At 34.4% G+C, this 20,840-nt stretch overlaps 4 protein-coding genes across 6 annotated transcripts; 3 read left to right on the top strand and 1 right to left on the bottom strand.

The window, feature by feature from the left end:
• The first annotated feature begins 129 nt into the window (after positions 1 to 129).
• Positions 130 to 1,461, top strand: LOC130992652 (agamous-like MADS-box protein AGL80). The gene has a single exon (XM_057917389.1). It carries the CDS (start codon positions 423 to 425, stop codon positions 1,293 to 1,295), a length of 873 nt encoding a protein of 290 aa, XP_057773372.1. The 5' UTR covers positions 130 to 422; the 3' UTR covers positions 1,296 to 1,461.
• A 3,234-nt stretch (positions 1,462 to 4,695) lies between these two features.
• LOC130992677 (transcription repressor MYB5-like) lies at positions 4,696 to 6,956 on the top strand. Its single transcript, XM_057917427.1, has 2 exons — positions 4,696 to 5,288; positions 6,507 to 6,956. Exons 1-2 carry the CDS (start codon positions 4,981 to 4,983, stop codon positions 6,802 to 6,804), a joined length of 606 nt encoding a protein of 201 aa, XP_057773410.1. The 5' UTR covers positions 4,696 to 4,980; the 3' UTR covers positions 6,805 to 6,956.
• Positions 6,957 to 8,445: 1,489 nt separating this feature from the next.
• Positions 8,446 to 10,632, top strand: LOC130992674 (cytokinin riboside 5'-monophosphate phosphoribohydrolase LOG8-like). Of its 3 annotated transcripts, none has more exons than XM_057917423.1 (7): positions 8,446 to 8,680; positions 8,752 to 8,849; positions 8,940 to 8,970; positions 9,054 to 9,153; positions 9,293 to 9,363; positions 9,980 to 10,123; positions 10,382 to 10,632. In XM_057917423.1, the coding sequence occupies exons 1-7, from the start codon at positions 8,585 to 8,587 to the stop codon at positions 10,457 to 10,459; spliced, it is 618 nt and encodes a 205-aa protein (XP_057773406.1). In that variant the 5' UTR covers positions 8,446 to 8,584; the 3' UTR covers positions 10,460 to 10,632. The 3 variants fall into 3 exon arrangements, with proteins under 3 accessions (XP_057773406.1, XP_057773405.1, XP_057773407.1); XM_057917422.1 differs by having other exon boundaries at positions 8,464 to 8,680; positions 10,364 to 10,632; XM_057917424.1 differs by having other exon boundaries at positions 8,464 to 8,680; positions 10,345 to 10,632.
• Positions 10,623 to 12,964, bottom strand: LOC130992585 (uncharacterized). Its single transcript, XM_057917273.1, has one exon. The coding sequence runs from the start codon at positions 12,456 to 12,458 to the stop codon at positions 10,815 to 10,817; it is 1,644 nt and encodes a 547-aa protein (XP_057773256.1). The 5' UTR covers positions 12,459 to 12,964; the 3' UTR covers positions 10,623 to 10,814.
• Between the last annotated feature and the right edge of the window lie 7,876 nt (positions 12,965 to 20,840).

Here is a 20,840-nt window from a genome sequence, read left to right as displayed (position 1 = left end):
GAGCATAAAAATGATTATACCTATATATCAGTCAATTAATTAATCTTTTTCTTTTTTGAAAAAACGATTGCCATCTAAGTAAGTAGTGCATTCCTATATATTTAAATAACGTAATGCCATTAAAATTCACTTTTAGGTCATAGTTTAATCAGTTTTAGTGAATAAAACTCATTAATTAATAATTTTATTTAATGCAACTCAAAGTGTTCCTGTTCCGATTGGAGATTCTGTTACCAAAAAAGATACTACAAGGCAAAATCTCCTAAATTTGGCAGCCATTTAATGAAAAATCTTGATCGAAATTAAAGAAAATCGGCCCATTGACTATATATACGAAACATGATAACATATAAAAACTGACGCTGTTTCTGTTTGTTTTAATTTGCAGGCTCTCTCTGAAAAAAAATAAAAAAACTGGGGTGATGGGAAGGGCGAAGCTGAAGATGGAACTAATTGAGAAGGAGAAATCAAGAAACACAACCTTCAAAAAGAGAAAAGAAGGCCTAATCCGCAAAGTCCACGAATTCACCACTCTCTGCGACGTCAGCGCCTGCATGATCATCTACGGCCCCGGCCCCCTCCAGCCCGAGATCTGGCCCCCCCAAAGCCCCGACCAAGTCCGCCGCATCATCGACCTCTACAAGTCCAAAAACTCCGCCGGCGTCAAGAGCTTCGGCGTCGCCGACTTCTTCCACGAACGGAAGAAGCAGATCGAGGACGAGGTCGCCAAACTGCGCCGCAAAAATCTCGAAGCTAAATACCCCACGCGGCCGGAATTGCTCAATTTGATGAACGAATCCCAACTCCGGCAGTTCCACGCACTACTGAGCGATAAGGCCGATGGCGTCAGATCTCGAATTGAATCGCTGCGGAGGAAGCTGCACCAATCGTCGTCGACGTCGGCTGAGAATCGCTGCGGCCGCGTGGACTTTGAAATGGCGGTGATGAATCAGAATCAAAATCCGCAGCAGCAGGCGGTGGAAATGCTCCTCGATCATCACCGGTTGCAGCAGATGCACGCTTTGAATCATCACAACTCGATGATGATGCATTTTGAGGGCGGCAACTTCCAACTCAAGCGCCAGTTTTTCTTCGAGTCGGCCAGCGGATATTACGCCCCCCCGCCGCCGCCGCTTCTTCCGCAGCCGCGGCCCTACCTGCTGCAGGCGGTGATGCCACCGCAGCTGCAGTATTTGCCCAATCAAGACGACTTGATTCAGTATCAGATGAGAAATCAGAATAAAGACGGCGGACAAGATGAAGATTTGATGATCGACAGGTCTTTTCCCTATTAGGGCTTATTTAGGGTTCAAGAAAAACTTGCATCAGACCATCTTGTCTGTATCTTATTGCTTAAAATTTATCCAAAATATCCCAAATGCGGATCGGGATTGAGTCCATTTAACATGAGTTCGAGTCAAGTATCTTAAAAACTTCTAATTAATTTTCTCTTTATAATGAGTATGCTTTTGATCTGTTTATTAATGAATAACCGCAACAAACACCTCTTTATTTGAATTAAGTTTTGTTTCATTGATAAGGTTGAATGCGTGAAGATGAAGTCATGTTAAATTATTGAATGAAAATATTTCAAATGAAAGAACTCATTTCTTGGTATTGTTGTTGTTTGTTTTTTAGTTTTATTTATTTTGCTTTGGAGACGAACTGAATCTAAATTAATTAACAACATTTAGTTTTGTTAATTAATGCAATTTTAAAAAATAGTTTTTCAGCTCTTAAACTATTCTCAAGCAATCACTTATAAATGACATGGTTAGCATATCTTTGGATAATTAGTGTTTTCCTTTTCTTCTATGCACCCAATGAATGTTAGGAACTTTATCTTCCACTACAAAAAAACGTACGATTACCGACGGCATTTTACCGTCGGTAATAAGGCACGGCCGTCGGTGATAAAGATTACCGGCGGCAAAATCGCCGTCGCTAACCGGCTCGTCGGTAACGCCATTACCGACGGCGATCGGCCGCCGCCGGCAATTAAAGGCGGCGAAGCCGCCGACATTTCCGCCGTTAAATACCGCCGTTGAACGGCAGAGAGTTGCCGGAAAATTACCGACGGCAAATGCCGTCGGTAATTAGCGTCGGCGAGATCACCGTCGGTAATTTCCACTAGGGCTGGGAATCGGGTCGGGTTCAGGTACCCTACCCGAAAAAATCGGGTACCCGAACCCGAAAATCCCCTAATCCCTATACCCGACCCCGACCCCGAAATTGAAATCGGGTACCCTAATACCCGACTCGGGTACCCGAGTCGGGTATTCGGGTACCCTAAATTACCCGATCAAAAGTGTTAATTTTTCTGAAATTCGGCTTTCCCTAAACCAACAAATAACAAGGAGCAAATTCAAGGCAGTAGCAGCAGGGCATCAAATTCAAGCTAATCAGCAAATTCACATGAAGAAAGAAAATGACCAAATTCAACATTGACCAAATTCAAAGCAGCAAATTCAACATTGACATAGGAAATCTGTATTTAAAAAAAAAAAAAAAAAGAAGATTAGAAGAAGAAGTCGGAGCTCGGCTGCTGCTCCACTGGCGACAAGCGCGGCAGCTCCACAAGCGGCGCGGCGGCGGGACTAGGAGGGCTGGGACTGGGAGCGAGCTCCCCACTGGCGGCAGGCTCTGGTTTGGGCGACGGCGGGTGGGCGAGGGGCGCCGCTTGGTCGCCGACTCTGGTCTGGGCGACGGCGGGTGGGCTAGGGGCGCGCTGGGTCGCCGACTCGCTGGAGACAGGAGGGATTTCTGGAGTTGGGAGGGATGAATTGATTTGGGAATTGGGAGGGAATCGAGGGAATAGGGATGAATTGATTTGGGATGAATTGATGGGATTGGGGAATGGGGATTACTTGGGGCTGGGCTGGGGGTTACTTTGAAATGGGAATGGGCCGAACGGCAGTGGGCTGGGCTGGGGGTTACTTTAAAATATATTAATTAAAAAATCGGGTAATTCGGGTATACCCGATACCCGATCGGGTATACCCGATACCCGATTTTTTCACACCCTAAATACTCGACCCCGACCCCGATCCCGATTTTTTCGGGTATAGGGTACCCGATACCCGATTTTTTCGGGTCGGGTATCGGGTACCCGATTACCCGATCCCGAAATTCCCAGCCTTAATTTCCACCGGACGGTGGTGGCGCACACGCCGGAGTTGTTCAAGGTATTACCGAGGGCAAAATGCCGTCGGTAATTACCGACGGCATTTGCCCTAGATAATATTTTTTAATTTTTTTTAATTATTTTATTTATTTATTTATTTTATTGTATATCCACAATTTATTTCGGTATTTATACAGTATTGCATAATTTAGACGAACTTCCCAGTCGGTCACCCATCTTAGTTGCGGTCACCCATCTAAGTTGTGCTCTAAGTCAAGCACGCTTAACCTTGAAGTTCTTTTCGAATGGTCACCAGTACAGAACACTCGTATTATTGATATATATAGTATCTATTAATTCATTTAAAGTCTACTTCAATATACAATATCATATATATTCATAACATTAGAATATGTCGAGATGATATACAAAAAATGTTGTTAATTACGGATTGGGCTCGTTTCCGTTCTTATTTTTATGTCGGAAAAATATTTATTAATTAATTTATTATTAATTTTCGATTTTTTTTTTATCAATCTAGTTTATACACCATTCATAACCTTAGTGTTGATTGATGAGTGAATCACTAATCAAATTAACATTATTAAGTTATAATTATAAGATTCTTACTAAGAATCTTGAATTCTTAAGTAATATCTTACATTAGTGATGAGTGATGTGTGAATCACTATTCAAATTAACATTATTAAGTTATAATTATAAGTTTCTTACTAATAATCTTGAATGCTTAGTAATAATATTAGATTAGTGATGATTGATGAGTGGATCACTAATCAAATTAACATTCTAAAGTTAGAATTATAAGTTTCTTACTAGGAATCTTGAATTCTTAGTAATAATCTTAGATTAGTAATAATCAATGTTTAAATTTTCACTTGTATTTCAATATATATTTAATTTTAATGTTTTTGTATTATTATCTTTGACCAATTTATTAGATGATAAATGAAAAAAAATAAAATAAAAAAAAATATAAAAAAAAATAAAAAAATAAAAAAAAATTACCGACGGCGTTTGCCCTCGGTAATTGGAATATGCCGTCGGTAATTAGCGGCGGAAAAATGCCGTCGGTAATTTTGGCCGGACGCGCGGTGGTGCTATCGCCGGATGTCACCGGCGGTGGTGATTAGCGGCGGCCTCTTGCCGCCGGTAAATAGCGACGGCGCAACGCCGTCGGTAATAAATAATTTGTATTTAAATTAACATATATTTAAATTAGCGACGGCACAACCGCCGCTAATTAGCGGCGATTGTTTTGCCGTCGGTAATGCACCGGTAATAGTCAAAAGGCGGGTCGCCGTTTTTGCCGCCCCCGTGCCGTCGGCGGCGGCTTCGCCGTCGCTAATTTTGGCCGCTATTTTCGCGTTTTTTTGTAGTGTTCTACTGTGGTTACCATTAATCTTTATTCTTTAATTAATAGAGCGAGGTCACCATTTTTAATTCAATTTAATATTCTATTTTGCATTTATATATATGATTGATTTCATTTAATTCATAGCAGATGCTCAATAGAAGAGCTCTCGACAAAATTAGAAAACATAATTAATTCAATCGATATCAACTTTTGCTTCTATGGGTAACATTTCGAGAATTGCTAACGATCACCTTTTTACAGTTCACAATAAATAAAAAGAAATGTATTGCTAAATCATTACAAAACTCAAGGAAAATATTGTAGACGCACAAGTAAGAGTAACACGTTGAGAAACGTATGTTTTCTACCATATCAATTAATAAGATAGAGAAAAACAATTAAACCAAACTCAAACGCTATGCTAATAAGAAAGCAGAGCAATAGAGTTTGAGAGTAGCTAGAGAGAGCGACATCACAACAAATGAGAATCCCGTCGACGTCAAGAGCCGGCGGCGAGGGGAAGAAGGCGAAGCCGGCGCCGTGTTGCACGAAAGTGGGGCTGAAGAGGGGGTCGTGGACGGCGGAGGAGGACGAGCTGCTGAGCAACTACATAAAGAGAGAGGGCGAGGGGAGGTGGAGGACTTTGCCGAAGAAGGCGGGGCTCCTCCGTTGCGGGAAGAGCTGCCGTCTCCGTTGGATGAACTACCTCCGTCCTTCCGTCAAGCGCGGCCACATCTCCGCCGATGAGGAAGATCTCATCCTCCGCCTCCACCGCCTCCTCGGCAACAGGTACCTCTCTCTCTCTCAAAAAGTTGTGTTATGTAATTTTGCGAAAAGTTTGCAACGGACAAAGTCTATCGTTACATTTTAAATATGATTTTATAATTTTTTTTAGGGTTATTAGCGCCTAAATACACCAACTTTGGGGTTAGTTTGGTTTTGCACATGAACTTTAAAAGGTGTAAAAAAATACATGAACTTTAATGTTGTAGCAATTTTATCACAAATTCAAATATTAGATATTTGAACTCCATAAAAATCTTACGATTTACGAGTTTAGAGATGTCTTATACGATATCTTTTACAAATGTCTTATACGATGTCATAAATTCATTTTTTTTCTCAAATTAAAGATGACGTGGCAAGTCGAAATATCGACTGTATTCAGCGGATGTTTTAAAAAAATACATCATATAGGACATCTGTAAAAGATATCGTACAAGACATCTCTAAATCCGTAAATCGTAAGATTTTTATAGAGTTTGAATATCTAATATTTGAATTTGTGATAAAATTGTAACAACATTAAAGTTCATGTATTTTTTTACACCTTTCAAAGTTCATGTGCAAAACCAAACTACCCCCAAAGTTAGTGTATTTAAGAGTCAATAACCCTTTTTTTTAATGCAAGTTACGACAAAAACTGTCCAGTCGTTAAGTTATAGAGACGAAATACCGTCGCAAGATTACGGCACAACACAACAACATTTCAATCTTCGCTGTAAAATCCGCCATACATGTGAAATTCGTTGTTACATCCCGCCGTAAAAATAAGGTCTTTTTGTACCCTTCTCATCCGAGACAAAGCTAAGATTTCAAAAATGAACGGACAAAATTAAATTTTTGTATTTAAAAATAAATTTGGACGAGCTAATTGTTAAAATAAGACGTACCGTAACTTTTAATCTTTTTCAGAAAGAGAGCTAATTGTTAAAATAAGACGTAACTTTTAACTATTAATCTGCTATTGTAAAAAATGGAAGCTATAGTCCTAATTTAATTTTCAAATTCCCTAACATATAGTCTTCATTTTCAAATTTCGTAATATATAGTTCTCTTTTTTGAAAAACACTAAAAATTACGGTTATGTTTTTAACAATTAGCTCAAATTTGAAGGGAGGAAATTATATTTCGTATATAAAAAGTTAGGGAAAATTTGAAATACAATATAATACATTAATTTCTTATTTCCTAATATTTCCACAAATGTGATGAAATATATTGTAGATGGTCTTTAATAGCTGGAAGAATTCCTGGGCGTACAGACAACGAGATCAAGAACTATTGGAATACTCATCTGAGCAAGAAGTTAATTAGTGAAGGAATTGATCCCAAAACTCACAAACCCTTCAACCCTAATCCCTCCATTATTAATCATAGTCATAACAGAGATGGAGATGGAGATGGAGATAAAGGAATTCTAGATTGCTGCAACGACGACTCTCTATCTTCATTCTTGAATTCCTTGATTAATGATGAGATGTTTAGCAGCCAGCACCAAGATCACCCCGCCCAACATTATTAACCGTGTTACTTCTTCATTGGATTAAAATAAAGTTTACAACTTAATTGGTTTTCTTTTTATTTAAGTAATTAATATATATATTACATGCATGTTTTGGGAATCTCAAATTCCCAACATATTGGTATATAGTATGCTTTAATTTGATTGATCTTTGACATATTGCATAGCTTCGTTTATTTATGCAGCTTGATTGGAGATTTTTTTTTTGAATGGAGCTCGATTGGAGATTGTTAATTGATATTCTTTTCTAGTAGAATTAACTGTAAATTAATTAATTGTTTTCAAGCCGTAGTTGCAATTGCAAAGTGGCGCTTTTAATTACTCTTTTAGGGAACTTTAATTTGATATTATAACCATATATAATTAACCAATGTTATAGACATGTAATAATATAGGCAAATTGATTTTGTGATTACTGCACCTATCATGCTTCAGCATCACTTTATCTACACATGCTTATTTAATTAATAAACTCATGTGTGTATTATAAGTCTCTCTCTCACACACACACAGGCCAAGCTCAGAAAAGAGCTAGCTAATTTACCCTATGCGTGGCTGATGATCAGTCCTTCAATATTTTATATACATATTAAAAGTAGTGTGCATTCAATATTGCCATTTCCATACTGTATAGCCAACTTTTTATGAATAGCAAATATTTAAATCATACTATAACCTGCAATTACATATCAACTGACACGTTATAATATTAATTAAGTAAAACACAAATACAACTAGCTTTAGCTAGCTTGAATGATTGAATCGACCCTTTCATTTTTCTTTCAATTTGATTAAAATTAAGCCATGATTATGAAACCACCCAAAAATAAAGCATGGATTAATATTGAATGAGAGATGAGATGAAGCTCCAAAAATGGTGGCCCCTTCTTCATCATTGCACCTTCTGCACGCTTGGAACCTAACTAAGTAACCATATTTGTGCTCCTCCCAATAATTTATTTAATTTGCATCATGGCATATATGTAAAATTAATTATGATTTAATCTTTTTCAAGACATTAATGTTTTTTTTGTTTGAATGAAGTAATAAATTTCACAAATTGCATAACGATGGACTCGACTCGCCATATACGATTGCATTAATAAAATAGGATCCATGATCACAAGCCCAACAATATAACCAATTAGAAAGGCATCAATGGTTCTATAAATAATTTTTTTTAGGAAAAACCGTGACTTCGAATCTCTACTGATACTTAAAATTACGACTTATCTTGAAAAAAATGTCCAATTTATTCCTTGTCCATTGACAAATTAACCAAGAGAGTAGGACTGGGCATCATCTCTTAGTTGAATATAAAAGAGGTCGTCTTGGGTACACCCGGGTGTACCGTACAACTGGATTGCACCTTCACTTAGATTTTGACCCGCACCTGATTTGAATCCATATCCTGATTTAAACCATATAAATAACACTATTTTGGGTACAGGTCAAACCGATTGTACGGTACACCCGAGTGTACCCAAGATTTTGTGAACATTAAAATTAATTTGAATATCTAAATCCTGAAAAATACTAACAAATAAAATAAATAAAAGGCAATATTTGGTGGGAGAAGAAAAGTGGAACATTCTTTGACCCCAAAAAAAATCATGATATTCTCATATGGACCCTAAAAAACTTTCATGCATACAAGTCAATCAAATAGTAGCTACGACTTCCCCCTTTTTTTTTTTTTTTTTTTTTCGAATGAAAAAAATACTATATATATAGATGAGAGGCTGAATAGAAAGATATCGAATGAATCAAGAAAAGATTAATGGTGAAATTCAAGAGGGTTTGCGTCTTCTGTGGAAGTAACTTGGGATATAGGAAGATATTCAGTGATGCAGCTCTTGATCTTGGACAACAACTGGTAATTAATTAATTAATTAAAACATGTTTTAATTTTTTGTGGTGACGAGGGGTGGTGTTAATTTGATGCAGGTGAAGAGAAAAATGGAGTTGGTGTACGGCGGAGGAAGCGTTGGGCTAATGGGTTTGGTGTCGCAGACGGTCTACGATGGCGGCCGCAACGTTCTGGGGTATTTGCATGCCATCATAATTCATATACATGTTGCAGAGGATAACTAATTGATTAACCTTAAATTTCAATGTCTGTTTGTTTTGGCTAGAGTTATCCCAACTGCTCTTGTCCCTGTCGAGGTAAGATCTCTCTCTCTCTCTCTCTCTCTCTCATCATAAAATTAAGGATGCATGATTAATTATCAAGTTAAGCACGCATGTAGATATCGGGTCACGCCATCGGAGACGTGATGGTGGTGGCTGATATGCATGAAAGGAAGGCAGAAATGGCTCGTCGAGCTGATGCATTTATCGCGCTTCCTGGTAGGGACCGGTTTATTATAGAAATCAGATTAATCGTTTAAAACAAGATTATTATGAATTCGTTATGGAAAAATGATAGTAGAATTTTTTTGTTCAAATTAACTCTTTGATTAAAATTTTCTTGATTGGTTTTTGGAAGGGGGCTATGGAACCATGGAAGAGTTGCTGGAGATGATAACGTGGTCACAGCTTGGGATTCATAACAAACCAGTAAGCTAATTTACACACCTTTTAATTTTGTTCCTAATACTATATGTTTATGCAGAATCTCAAATTTAAAAATTGTCACTTTGGTCACTTCACTTCTCCAATATCCTACACAAAATAAATACTGCAATTTATAGACAAATTAATCTATTACTCCATTATTATAAAATCGTATCTTCTTCACATATAGTCTTTATTCACAGAGCTGCACCAACCGGCATAGTGTGTTTCTGAAGCAAAACCTTATTTTAAATTATTAGAAAACCCCACAATTTATAGTATTATTAATTTTTTTTTCTTCTTATGAATAGACCACAAAGGAAAGATTCAAAGAAGATAGTAGTATCAATTTAGACTAAGCAACCACTCCACCAGACTGGCGTCTATTTGGTGCAATCGGCATCTCGAAATCCCACACATCGTACAGTAGAAAACGACCCGTTGATCATCGACAAACTAAAACCTTGGATAATTGCAAGTACAGAAGTTTTAACTAATAATGCAACTAAGATTTGACTATTTCCCAACTTGATGCAGACACTCCAACAAATTTGCATTCATGATGATTAAGACAAATATTATTTATATCCTTGACAAAGTTTGTGTATATCTCGAGCAGGTCGGGCTCCTGAACGTAGATGGATACTACGACTGCTTGCTCGGGATATTCGACAAAGGTGTGGAAGAAGGGTTCATCAAACATTCAGCTAGAAATATAGTGATAGCTGCTAAGACTGCTGCAGAACTTATAGAGAAGATGGAGGTAGTAGTTTTCTAACACTTACTGCATTATTTCAACCATAAAGAAGAAAAAGAAAACAATTTGCTTGCACAAGTTGATGCATGAAAACTGTTTAGGCAGCAAAGATAGCACAGCAGTCAGAATCATATATCCTAGATCATGGTGTTATGTGCAACTTCTTGAACTAGAACCCGTAGTCTTAAAAGGCACAGTTGAAAACACAACAATGTCATGTTATGCAGTTTAATGATTCGGCATCAGAATTTTCAACTGATGCAGGGTCATGCACCGTTGCACGCTCAAGTAGCACCAAGTAGGAGTGGGAACGATGAAGACCCTGGGACGGCAAACTTATAGCCGTTGATTCGTGTATCATTTCAAAGTTTTTGGTTTCACTAAAGCTTTTCTACTTATGGTACAGCATTTCGTGTGAAGGGGAGATGCAAGAAACAGAAAAATGTGAATTTTATTTTTGGTGAAATCATAATTTGCCCTAGAAAGTAGAAACGAATAAAAAGCATTTCCACCAAGGAGATATACTGCACAGATGTATGAGAAAATCGTCTACAAAATTATACAACAAACAAAATCTGGAGGCACAGAAACAAATTTCCTTCATGAAAGCGAACACGGAACACAACAGACCAAAAAAATGGAGCTGTGAATCAACATACAAAAAGAGGGGAATTATTGGAATGCAGTTTAACCTGGTTTAGCACGTATTGATCCCGTCCTTGCAATCTCCAGTCAAGTTAGAGAACGTCTCTACCCTCGTCTTTGCTCTATAAAGGACCTCCGTATCCACTTCAACTCTCATATAACCATCAAACTCAACCGGACGACCACCATTCAACAGAGTTGTCTCGTTGTACCATTCACTTGTATTCCCCCACAAATGCTGGTAATCATCGAGCAAATGAACTTTGTAGTGAGATCTCAGCTTATCGAAATAATTGTAGAAGGGCTCGTTGGTAGCAACATACAAATTCCTCCAAGGCGCAATCGCCCCCTGCAGTTTTGCAACCAGGGCATCGGGTGAAGTATCCGCATCTAGATGAGGCCATAACTCCTTATTCTTCGCCTTCTCCCCTCGAACCACATGAACTGCATCGAAATCCCAATCCATACTCCCACTGATTGCAGAAACTATATTCATTAACCTTTTTGATTTCCAAAGAGCTTGCCACGGCCGCTCAATGTATTTAGCACTCGACCCTTCACAAACCCTGTACCAATAATTTTCCGGCTCAGGAGCATCAAACTGCCTCCAAATAATCGCGCTCCTGTCTTTCCTCAGCTGCATTGGTGTCACCTTATAGCTAGCCACCTTTCTGACCGGGATTTTCGTCTTATGACTCCTGTCCCATCTCTTCCAGTCTTTCATAAACTCACCTTCTTCCACAATCGAAGACACCTCTTTCAAATGTTCAAAATCGAAATAGAACCTAAAATCTTTCCCTTCCTCATCCTTGTTGCTCTGCGTGTACGTAGAAGCCAGACAGATACTCAAATCCATCACAAACGTCCGGTTCAAATACTGGGCCTCACCAAGACCACACAAGAAGCTCCAAATGAAGTGACTCATTCCTTTGCAATAATCCCCTCCCCTCGAATAGTACAGATACCTTCCCTTCCTAAACGCCGAATCTGATCCCACCACAGGAATCGTGTCATTGATCTCCCTGTCCTGAACCGTTGGAGCAAGCTTAGCACTCTCATTTTCCCTCCGTGGACGACGTGCATTCAATCCAGAATGCCAGCGCCCTGGACGAATCACCTTATAACTACAATCATCCTTATATCCCAACTTAAACCTCCTAAAATCCCTATACTTCCGCCAAGATTTCTCCTTTCTGTTCCTAAACCTCCACGCGACATCACATTCATCCGGCTTAGAGCCATTCACCGGAGGCTGGTAATCCAAAAACGCGATAGCCCTAAACTGCCTCAAATTAAACCTCTGGATTGCAATCAAAACCCTAGGATCAGAGCAATTCACCACAGTCAAATCCTCACAACCAGATTTCAAGGTCGCATTTGTCCCAATCTCCGATTCAGATTTCTCAATCGAAGCTTCAGTGATCGATGACAATGAACCCTCAGGAGTCGCCACCGGTGGGGAAGCAATGTCCTCACCAGTTTTCAACACGGAATTATCGGTTTTGAATGTGGCATTTTCGACATCAGTGAAAATCTTAGTCAGAGCTCTTGACGACTCCCATGGATCAGGGGGTTGGTATGTGATGGCAATTACAGTGAAGACTAGCACAGAGAATACAAACACAGAGAAACACACATTGCTAATTTGCTTAATTATATTCTGCCCAATGGGGTCTGTTGGATTGAAGTCTTTCATTTGTAGAACCCTAATTCCACCGATTTACTCAAATGGGACTCATAAAAATGAAATCTTTACAGCAACTGTGGAGAATTACACTCGGAAAGATTGCGGAAAAAAGAGTCTTGGAGCTTACAGTATAGCTGAATTGAGTGATGTTCTTTACTTTCGAAGAAAACAAACCACCTCTGAATCTGATCTGACAATGCCTTGTTCCAGGAAACTGATTGGTGCAAAAAATTGGGATCTTGATTCTCCAACTTGATTTCAGAAGAAGAGACTTTTGGGAAAGAGAATCTGTTGAGTGAGAGAGACGTCAAGCTGGGTTTAAGGTAACAAGCAGCGATCTTTACTGAATCTCAATATCTTAGACGGATTCCAGAAAATAAAGACTAGATCTTGGCAGGTGGGGTATTGTGAAACGAGAGAGGAAGAGACGATAAAATTTATTTGGTTCGGGTCCGTTTGATTTGCAGTTTATGATTAAGGGCCTGTTTGATATGGGTTTAAAAGCAGGATAAGTTAAATTAATATGGATTTATGTAGTGTTTGATATTATGTGTTACTAATATGGTTAACTCTAAGTTTATCCCAAGACCCTAGCTTATTTTGTGGGATTAACCCACACTAATTATCCCACCTCCCCCATGGGATTAACCCACACTAATTATTCCACCCCCTCCATAGGCTACTAATTTAGGTATTTGATATGTTAATCCAACCTATTTTAATGGATACCAAACACTTTTTGGGATTAATTACCAATGATATCAAACACCCATCTGAGATTAGAAATTATGACTAATCCACACTAAATTATCAGGATAATTTTTATCCTGATTAATCCAATACTGAAAATCAAACGGGCCCTTAGTATTAAAATTATCTTGAAAAATTAGTTTGGATTAGTGTGGATTTATACTATTTCATGGGTGTTTGATATCATGGCTACTTAATCCTATATTGTGTTTGATATCCATAGGATTATGTTGTATTATATTATCTAATACCAAAACTATCCTCATATAATTTTAAAAATATCATATGTGTCCACCATTACTTGGGCATTTGCATCGATATACGTGAGGAAGGGTAGCAGAATTTTTATCCAACTTCGCAGTATTAAAGTTATCCAAGGGGGGAGGGGCGGATTATTAGTATGGATTATTCCCACAAAATAACATGGAGAAGTGGGATTAAGTAGGAGTTGACCATATTAACTGCACATGATATCAAACATCACACTAATCTGTATTAATTTAATTTATCCTACCTATAAACCCATATCAAATAGGCCCTTAATAAAATCGAGAACATCAGCCACAGTGTGGATCCCACAATTGCTATATTTTTAATTAAATAATTAATTAGTTTTTTTAATAACATGGGATTCTCAACACGCCGTAGAAATGGAAATCATTTTAGACACACCCAGTGTGCTCCAGTATTCCTTCCATCCACAAAAAATTGGGGCATATTTTTTAGACACTAATTTTAATAAGGGTTAAGGTGCAGATAGGCCCCTCAAGTGAAGGCCCTTAGAGCATTTCAGTCCTCTTACTAACTGTGTGTGCAGATTGGCCCTCGAACTCAAAAAAATGGTGCAGATCGCCCCCTCTGACTTAACACCGTTATGGGCCGTTAGTTAGAGGGGGCGATCTGCACCGTTTTTTTGGAGTTCAGGGGCTAATCTGCACCTTTTCCCCTTTTGGAGTTCGGGGGCTAATCTGCACACCGTTCATTAAGAAAAAATCACATCTCATCTTCTCCGACCAACTTTTCCGGCGTCAATCGCCGTCAGATGAGGAAAATCACGAAATCAAGTTCCCAAGCCCCAAATCGGCGTCATTGCTCCCGAAAATCACATAATCGAAATGGAAACTCGAATTCTCCCTCGAACGTCACCGCCCCCAATTGCAGAATCACCCCCAACGAATCGAACTTCGCCTCGCTGTAGGCGGTGATCGTGACCCCAATCGAGATCGAGATCATGTTGGCCATGGTCTCTGATTTGAAGGCGTCCTTCTTCAACAGCACGCCGATAGTATAGATGGCGACGGGCATCGTCGGCCTTTATCACTGGATTTCGCCGGATTTGAGAGAAAGATGCGACTCCTTATCGAGAAAAGCTAGGCGAGCGAGCTCCGAGGTTTAGGGCCCAAGAGAGAAAGAAAGGGGCGGCGCCCTTCGTCGGCCTCGCCGGAGCTTGAATCAGCGACAACGACGATCAAATTTTGAGCGAGAGATATGAATTAATTAAAAAGTTAAAAGGTGCATATTAGCCCCTGAACTCCGAAAAAACGGTGCAGGTCGCCCCTTTGACTAACGGCCCATAACGGTGTTAAGTCAGAGGGGCCGATCTGCACCGTTTTTTTGAGTTCGAGGGCCAATTTGCACACACAGTTAGTAAGGGGACTGAAACGCTCTAAGGGCCTCCACTTGAGGGGCCTATCTGCACCTTAACCCTTTTAATAAAATGAATGATTAATGAAAAAAAAAATCCCACCATCTATATAATATATAAAAAATCAATTTAAAGGCTACATTTTACCGTCAAATTTTAAATAATCGGTTTTTTCTTTTGAACTAATAGTGCCTACATTTTGGGACACACCCAATGCAAATGCAATTTGATTTTTTAGCCCACTAAAAGAAAATCATTTTATCCCTCAATGTTTACCCTTTTTTTCTTTTTCTTTTTCTTCTTTTTTTCTTCTTTTTTTTTTCTTTTCCCTTTCTTTCTAAAATCTACAATTTAATTATAGCAATATATACTTCTTACAATGTATCAACATATTGTCTGGCTTGATTGGCTTGATTAATTATAAAGGGAGGGTTTAATTATTTAAGTTTTGTGGTTTATAAATTAAAAATGAATCATTTGCAATTAATTAATCATATATATGTATATATTTATAATTGAATTTAAATTAATTTTTATTATTTTATACAATTATAACTATTCCCGTGCATCGGGATGATGGTACTAGTTACATAAAATGAGTGGTTGAGATTAAATTAAATAGTATTTGTAAGAATAAAATATAAGAAAAAGTGATGGGTCCATGTACTAAAAAAAATACTCTATTTTTTATGAACATTAAATATAGTAATTGTGCTCCATTTTTTGTGGATGAGTGAAATATATCCGAATTATAAAGTGTTTATGTAAAATTCAAATTAAAAAATAATATTAAATTATTGTGCAATCTATATAGTATATAAAAGAGAAGTTTTTCCTCCTCTTTTTACTCTCTTCTTCCACCAATTTTTTCACTTCTTTTTTTTTTTGCTTTTTATGTTATTATATTTTATTTATTTTCTAAATGTCATCAAATTTGATTCGTGAAAAAATAATCATATGTATCTTAAATTCAATATAGTATAAAAATAATCAAAAACAAATTTAAAACGAATAAGTTATGAAAAGTATAAAATATTTTATTTTTTGTCTCTTCATTAAAAAATTACAACTTTTTATTTATGTTTGTGTATGAAAATATTTATTATGATGTATAATACTATATAATAATATGCATAATACAAATTTTCATTACACTTTGTATAAATTGAAAATTTATAATTTTATATTCAATATTTTATTGAGTAATTAATCTTAATTATTATATTATATTTTTAAAACATACTCCCTCCGTCCGCCAAAAGTATGGCACAATTACTATATTTGGCGTCCGCAAAAAGTATTCCACTTTCCTTTTTAAGCCATGGTCCCACCATCCACCTTTATATTTTATCCTTACAAACACTCTTTATTTACAAAAAACCCACCCCAAATTCAATTTCAACCACACATCTCAAAAAGTGGTGGGACCCTTTCTCCACTACATCAACCTCATCATCAATTTTATTAATCTCCGTGCCCAGCCAAAGTGCCATACTTTTGGCGGACGGAGGGAGTATGTTGTATTTGTTTATATTTTATTTTTATTATTATTTATATTTATTTATTTAAATTTATCATTTGATTTCGATGTCCATCGTGCATCGCACGAATGAGGGCTATATGATTAATCTGTAAAAAAAATTATACGTAATGTATTTGCAAATCAATTTTTATAACTTATAATTTATTACATATTTAAAATAAAAGTTATAAGGGTATACTAGTACAATCATAATTAATTTTATTATTTTTTTAAATAAGGGGCTATAGTGAGAAAATTGGGGGCTGTGTTTAAAATTACCCATAACTTTTTGATAATTTTATATCAATAACAAACACATACAGTTATAAATAAGTGATATTTGCAATATCGACTTATATAATCAATGATACTCCTATCACCTTCGTCTATCAAGAGTGCCATAATTAATTGATTGAACGTTCACAAAAAATATAACACTATCCTTTTTAGATATGATTTCAATTTCTCTTTTTAACTATATTCACTTATTTTTATATAGCTTCACATTCAATTCAACCGCAATCACTTAACACACATCTATCAATCATATTTTAAAAATTTGTGCCCACCAAAAGTGGTACACTCTTGGTGGACGAATGTACGTAGTATGCTACTCTTAGATGGATAGAGATGCATACATTTTTTTCCCTTAAATTGTTATCATTTTTAATTTTTTACATTTAAATATGATGAGGAGTAAAATACGCACCAACGATGTGCATAACAGGGTTGGAATATTATTATTATTATTATTATTATTATTATTATTATTATTATTATTATTATTATTATTATTATTATTATTATTATTATTATTATTATTGTGGAATATTTAATAATAAGGCTTATCGTGGTAGTTTAACCTGACTAGCTCACACCTTGGCAAAGCTCGGCTCCGCCTTCCAGTTATGTCTCGCGCTATCTCTAACAGCTCGATTTCAAGACGCAGATCAATATAATAAGGCATGGGCCTAAAATATATTAAAATTAGTATTGGAAGTGATGCAAAAGATGAAAAATAAGGACAAATGTCGTATTATTAGTGATGGGTATAGTCAAAATATATAGAAGTGTAATGATGAGTATGATTTTTGAATATCCAGTTAAAATATATATATTTCACATACGTTTGAATTTTTTTTATACTGATTTTTCGAGTCAACCCTATAAAGTAATTAAATGACGATAAAAATTTTATATAATCGGACAAACATAATTTTTCGAGTCAACCCTATAGAGTTCGAATTATTTTCGGGTCAATCTTATCGAATTGTCACGGTATTCGATTATGAGTCATTCGGACTAATTTTTTTTTAGATTACATTTTTTTAGCTCTAACATTTGCGAGTTATTAATCTATTCGAATTAACCCATAAATTTCGAACTAGATTAACATCATTTATCAAGTGAAATTTAAAAAGATGAAAATGCGATGCATTTGAGAGAGATTTGGAATTAATTTCGAGACATAACTTTGATTCTCGTATCTTACTGATGCCTGGAAACAAAAGAAGAAGAAGAAGAAGAATTGAAATAGCGGCGTATTGCAAAGGCCGATGAGGCACAAAGAGAGATTGGGGAAAGTAAAAATTTATTTAGCTTTAGGACGAAAAGGCAATTATTCAATATGGATCCCATAATTGGTACGTTTTAAATTAAACAATTAGTTTACTTTTTAAGGATTAAATTATAATGAGGACCAACTGAAAATTATGCATAAACACATAAAATATATGAGTTAATTAGATCGTAAATCTATATCTATACTATATTAAAAAGGGAGTTTCCAATTTGAAATTGATTTCAAATTGATTTAGGTGGCAATTTTGTGAATAATAGAAAAATTAAAGTCAAAAGTTCAAACTCAAATTAATATATTTGTAAATTTTCTGGCACGTTTAATTATGTGAAAATAACTAACTGCCACTACCCTTTTTTTTAAGAAACTACCATTAATTTTTTAATATTCCATTTACATATTTCTATTTAAATATGTTATAATAAGAAAAAAATCATGAAATTGAAAATAGATAACTTTTCTACATATTTAACGTTTGATTTCAAATATATATATATATATATATATATATATATATATATATATATAATTCAGTGGTAATTTTGAAATCAATTTCAAAATTGAGTGGTAATTTTGTAGTTATAATAAAATTGAAGATTTATGTTTAAACTATACTAGCATTTGCATCCTGTGCAATGCACGGGAAAATATTTTTTATTTTTATATTTATATAAAATTAATACTAATTCAATTATTATACTTATAAATATAATACAAAATTAATTTTAATTGAATATTGAAAAAAAAATCACAATTATAAAAATTGAGAGAGGAGAGAAAAATAAAAAATAAATACTAATTAAAAATATATTTATTCAAAAAAGATGAAAGAGGAGAGAAAAATTTATAAAACTTTAATATTTAAACAAATTCAATTTTTACAATTTTAAATCAAATATTTTCATAAAATATATCACATTAAAGCTCTTATCGTGATCTTTAATTTAATGTGAATATTAAATATATTATAACTAATCGAATTTCACAATTTTGGAAAGAAATGTAACAACAAATAAGAAGTTAAGAAAATAAAAATAAGAAGAAAAATATATAGTTTAAACATAAATCTTCAATTTTATTATAACTACAAAATTGCCACTCAATTTTGAAATTAATTTAAAATTAATTTTAAATTGGAAACTCCCTTTTTAATATAGTATAGATTTTTCTTTTCATTTTTCATTTCTTTAACTTCTTATTTGTTGTTTTATTTCTTTCCAAAATTGTGAATTTTGATTAATTATAAAAAAATTAATATGCATATCAAATTAAAGATCACAATAAGAGCTTTAATTTGTTATATTTTATGTAAATGTACAAATTAAATTTATTAAATATTAAAATTTTATAATTTCTCTCTCCTCTATCATCTTTTTGTGAAAAATGTATTTTTATTTCTTTTTTATTAGTATTTTTTATTTTTTTAACTTTTTTTTTTTGCTTTTCATAATATCAAATTTTATAATTGTAAATTATTTTTTATTTTTTGATATTCAATTCAAATATATTTGTTGTATTTATATAAAAAATAAAAAATGTTTCCCGTGCATTGCACGGGATGCAAATGCTAGTATAATATAAAACACCAGTTTTCTTCCCGCCAATTTAATGACATTTTTGCAATTATAATGTCAATTAAGGATAAAAGTTTAGAAATTAAAAGAGAGTGGGGTGAGAGGAGAGAGAAAAGTAGAAATTTGAGATGAGTTACGCTTCATCTACTATCATTTTTTCCCACATTTTCTCTCTCCTCATTTTCTTATACATTCACCCATTTTTTCTCAATTCCAAATTTTTCTCTCTTCTAACCTATTTTTCATATTTAGATGATTTTCTATAAATCTTTAAATTTAATTTATGAAAATATATTCGACATGTATCTTAAATTAAAGATCATGACAAGATTTTTAATTTGATATAAAAATAATTAAATGTGAATTTGAAATATTATTAAATTGAGGTTTTATAATTTAAAATTTTTAAGTGATTATATTTCTCTCTCCTCTTTCTTTTTCTATATTCTTTCATTTTTTCCCCCTCTCTCCTTATTCACTCCACGTTATTATATTATCTATATATTAATCTCTCTACACAAAATTTATCATGTTCTCTTCTCTTTTGATAAAAAGAACAAATAAAACATCAAATTTATTCGTTAGATTACTTTATCAAACATAACATAAAAATATGTAAATAAAAACTTATAATTAAAAAATATGATGCACTATTATCAACAAACGTTGAGACGATATTATAAAAATATTTATTAATTTTAATTTTATAGAAAATAATAATCAAATATCAAAGAACTATCTCAAATTTGAGATAGAGTAGATAATATTTTGAACTATATAAATTTTAAATTTAAAAAAAAATACCAAAATTTGTTAAGTTTGTGTTAATTATAATCTTTAATATACAAGGTTTAGGTTCTATTTTATATTCTCCTTTCTTTGAACTTATTTGAACCATTTTATTTTACTCTCTTTCTTTCTTCAGATATTTATAATATTAGAAAAATATCATTATAATATTTTTTTCTAAGATTTGACATATAGTATATACATCTTTATATAATACTATAAAAGATGAGTTATTTTATTTTGTTTTCGTTTGTTGGTGAAAAAATAATTAAATGTCTTTTTTTTCTTGCAACAAAACTTACATGATTGTTTGATTATAATTATTTTAATTTAATGCAATTAAGGAGAAGGAAATTTCAATATGAATTTGTAAAAAAATAGTTATTTATCTTAAAATTAGAATTTAAAATGTAATATAGATTTATTTAATAATATGTACAAATTATTTATTTGTTTGTATAAACATATTTGTTATTATATTTTGTTTTTATATTATTCGTATTTTTTCTATTTTTGTAATTATTTTTGGGCT

The sequence above is a fragment of the Salvia miltiorrhiza genome, chromosome 7, assembly GCF_028751815.1.
Source record: "Salvia miltiorrhiza cultivar Shanhuang (shh) chromosome 7, IMPLAD_Smil_shh, whole genome shotgun sequence".
Classification (NCBI taxonomy): domain Eukaryota; kingdom Viridiplantae; phylum Streptophyta; class Magnoliopsida; order Lamiales; family Lamiaceae; genus Salvia; species Salvia miltiorrhiza.
Note: the sequence above shows the minus strand (reverse complement) of the source record. Positions and strands in the feature narration are given on the sequence as shown.